The 3,800-nt window shown below is 23.1% G+C and overlaps 2 protein-coding genes across 2 annotated transcripts; both read left to right on the forward strand.

The window, feature by feature from the left end:
• Window positions 1-106: 106 nt before the first annotated feature.
• Window positions 107-1,153, forward strand: ENU1_154630 (peptidase, C54 family protein; the record flags this gene model as incomplete). The annotated part of the gene is made up of 1 exon (XM_008860695.1): window positions 107-1,153. One exon carries the CDS (start codon window positions 107-109, stop codon window positions 1,151-1,153), a length of 1,047 nt encoding a protein of 348 aa, XP_008858917.1.
• Window positions 1,154-1,646: 493 nt separating this feature from the next.
• On the forward strand, window positions 1,647-2,240 carry ENU1_154640 (hypothetical protein; the record flags this gene model as incomplete). Its single annotated transcript, XM_008860696.1, has 1 exon — window positions 1,647-2,240. One exon carries the CDS (start codon window positions 1,647-1,649, stop codon window positions 2,238-2,240), a length of 594 nt encoding a protein of 197 aa, XP_008858918.1.
• Between the last annotated feature and the right edge of the window lie 1,560 nt (window positions 2,241-3,800).

Here is a 3,800-nt window from a genome sequence, read left to right on the forward strand (position 1 = left end):
TAATAAATTTATAATAAATAAATAATTAATTATTAATTTAAATAATCACGAATTATTAATGAATTTCGATTTGATATTCGTTGGACTATAAAATCACAACAACACAATGGACGATGAACAAAATATTTACAAAGAATCAACTCAAAATATTCCATTTTTACAATGGCTTAATCAAAAAAAGTCAAATGTATTTTCTCAATTATATAATTATATTCCAAATAATTATACTTCTCCTCAATTATACCCAAATGAATTTATAATTTTCTTAGGTGAATTATTTCCTCCTCATATTGTTAGAACTGAAACGTCAAATTTTTTTGATGTTGCTATTACTCATATCAAAGCATATCCTGCATTAACTTCATTAATATATTTTGTTTATCGATCTAACTTTAGTGCATTACCAAATACATCATTGACCTCAGATGGTGGATGGGGGTGTACAATACGTGCATGTCAAATGTTATTGGCTAATTCAATAATAAAATTATTTGGTTCAGATAATATTAATAGAAAAACTGTGATTCATTGGTTTCTTGATTTTTACAATTCTGAATGTCCTTATTCTATTCATTCATTATTTACTACTCAAATTATTGTTAGTAAAAATCCTAATGGTAGTTCTTTTCTTCCATTTTCTGTAGTAATTTATGCACTTACAGAATTAGTAAATAAAGACTTCAATAGAGCATTTGAATGTCATATAATAACTAATAAATTTTTATTAAATTCAATTAATAAACCAACCATTGTTTTTATTCCTTTTACAATTCCAGATGAATTTGAACAAAGATTAATTACCATATTTTCTTTTAATTTATTTGCTGGAATGGTTGGTGGTTCTAAGCAAAAAGCATTTTATTTCTTTGGGATACATCACAACCAATTACTTTTTCTTGACCCTCATTTTGTACGTCCATGTGCGTCTTCTATTATAAAATTTGATGAAAAAGATTATATTGCGAAATTATCAGATATTAAATCTCTTCGTATAAATGAATTAGAAAGGTCAGTTGTTTTTTCATTTGTTATTCACTCATTTCAGGAATTAATTTCTCTTCAAGAATTAGCAAAAAATGTTTTAGGAATTGATGATAAACAATTAACAATCAAACGAGAAGAATGTGATGGCTTTGAAGTTCTTGAATTTTAAATTTATTTTTAAGTCTATCGTAAATATAAAACTCTCTATTTTTTTGAATTTTATTTAAAAATTACTGAAATTAGCATTCATTCTTTCAATAATATAAATTTAAACTTTATTTTTATTTGAAGAATCATGAAATGGAACTTCTTTTTTATTTCTTTCAAATATTTTTCTTCTTAAACACTTAAATAATTTACTCGCATTTTTAATTTTTCTTTATTTGAAAAAAGAGGAATTTAATTTGAATGGAATTAACGCTCTAGTTAAATCAAAACCCTTGTTATATAATAATAATTTATTATTAATAAAAATAATAAATTCGTTTATTTCACATCAAGTAACTACAAAACTAAAAATGACGACACTTATTATAAGTTTTTATTTTAAACCGTTGATCTAAATATAGAAAATTCTATAATTAGGAAATAAGAAAGACATGTACTATTTAAGGTCGAACTAAATGTTATTATTCATTAGTATTGCTTTGTAAGTATTAAATATGTCTGAACAAATGATTGAGAGCATAGAAAAATTTAATAAAATTGATCGTAAAATTCCAGTATTAAAGGCTTCAAGAGAATTTAGAAATGCCCAAACGATTCAGCAGTCTATTCTTATTGGTTTGCTAAATAAATATTGTACAATTACTATTGGTCAACCAGCTAAAAAAAGTACTGTTACTCAACAGTTTATGAGAATTATATCATTAGATTTTGGTGGTAATGATATAATTCTTATGGACGATTTTCTTAAAGGTAGATGCTTAGAACAAATGAACCAAGACATTAGAGATGGTGTTTCTCAAAAAACTGCTTGGCGAAGATATCAAAATAATAAAAAAATTGAAGAACTCCATTTACTAATGGATATTCTTACAGAATATGGATATTATTTTACCGCTCATCCAATGAAAGGAAAGTCTGAAACAAAAAAATTGGATATTATTCATTCAATTCATAAAGAAAATTTCGATTTTTCATTGAATTTTCTTCTTAATGAAGGAGAACGTATTAATAATTTAATTTGTTCTCTTTTACAAACTAAAGACAAATCTATTGTCATTCGCACTAATCAACTCTCTACTCGCTTCTAACGCGAAATTTCGCATGTTTAATATCATTATTTCTATCATTGATATTTTTAATTCTTTCTTATTATATTAATTATTTTTATTTTTAGTCTCCTTTCATTTAAAATTTCTTTTAACTTTTCTTATATTTAATTATTCAAATCATACAGTTAACAATTATTTTTTTTTGGTTTATCGTTTTTAATTCTCGAAATCTGCGTTAAGAAAATACTGACGTATCATTAATTTCTCCAGATTAAAAAAATTTACAAAAAATAAGACAATACTCATTCATATTAATTGAATATTCTTATAAATATATTTTTCATGATAATTTTTATTTGTTAGAACTATACTTAAACCCTTTTTTATAACTACGAAATATTTATTGTTAAAATTCTGAATAGCTTTTTTTATTCTCATCGAGAAAATATATTTAGAAAAACACTAAATAGTTTAATTTGCTGAAAATAAATTTTCAATGTTTTAAAAAATTATTGTAGACTTTATTTTATTATTACTATTTAAGGGTTGTCAAATTTAATGTATAAAATAAAAATATAATACTAAATTTTGTTTAACAAGAAAAACCAAAAACAAAACTCCTTTCTTTTTTCATTTCTGTTGCTTTTTATGCTTATTCTTTAAAAATAGTTAGACCCTTTTCATCCGGTTAATATAAACACTTTCATTTTTAAACATTTAGTATATAATCTTTTTATTGTGATATATGTTATTTAAACTTATAAATATTCTTCATTCTTAGTCTAACTATTATATTAAAATGAACTATATAAAATACTATAAAATTACCAAATATTTAATTCAATGAAATAGCAATTTTGAATCATTCATTATTTTTATTTAATCTCTCCATTTATTCTAAACCCATAAAATTTAATTATTCACATATAAAATTATTAACACTTAGATATTTGTTCTTATTTTTTTGAATTCAATGTTTTAGTGATAGTATTGTTATATTAACGAATATACCAATATGAGACAATACAAGGTTCTGGTTTGTCAAATAGAGAAAAATATTGTCTTCCATATTTTCCATATAAAAGGCTCCATCTGACTGGAAATACAAATGGAACAAGAGGTGTATTAATTTTTTAGAATATTCTATTCAACTAGTGTTATTTGTGATACTTATTTTAATAATTGAAAAATTATATTCATCTGATGAGCCTAATAAACTATTTTGAGTAAGAAGCTCTTTCTAATACAACTTTTGCTAGTACAAGGATTATTGTACAACTACTTAGGTAACATAAAAATATATAAGCTTAGATGCTTTTATCTAAACAACTCTAAAATTTAATTCCTTTTTATGGATATAATTTTCTCTTAATACAATTTTATTGTGCTGCTTGAGACTTACACCTTTTATCTTTGAGACATTGGTTTTTAATAACTTTAGTCATTTCTTTTTGTGTTTTATACAAAATAATATGAAACCTACTTTTTTTTAATCATAGAAGAATGAAACAAAACGTTTCAGTCAAGGAAATAAAATTTAAAAGGTTAAAAATGCAAAAATACTCTAGTTGATTGGTTTAATTGGAACATTAATCAAAT

This window comes from Entamoeba nuttalli, assembly GCF_000257125.1.
Source record: "Entamoeba nuttalli P19 unplaced genomic scaffold asmbl_6466, whole genome shotgun sequence".
NCBI lineage: Eukaryota > Evosea > Mastigamoebida > Endamoebidae > Entamoeba > Entamoeba nuttalli.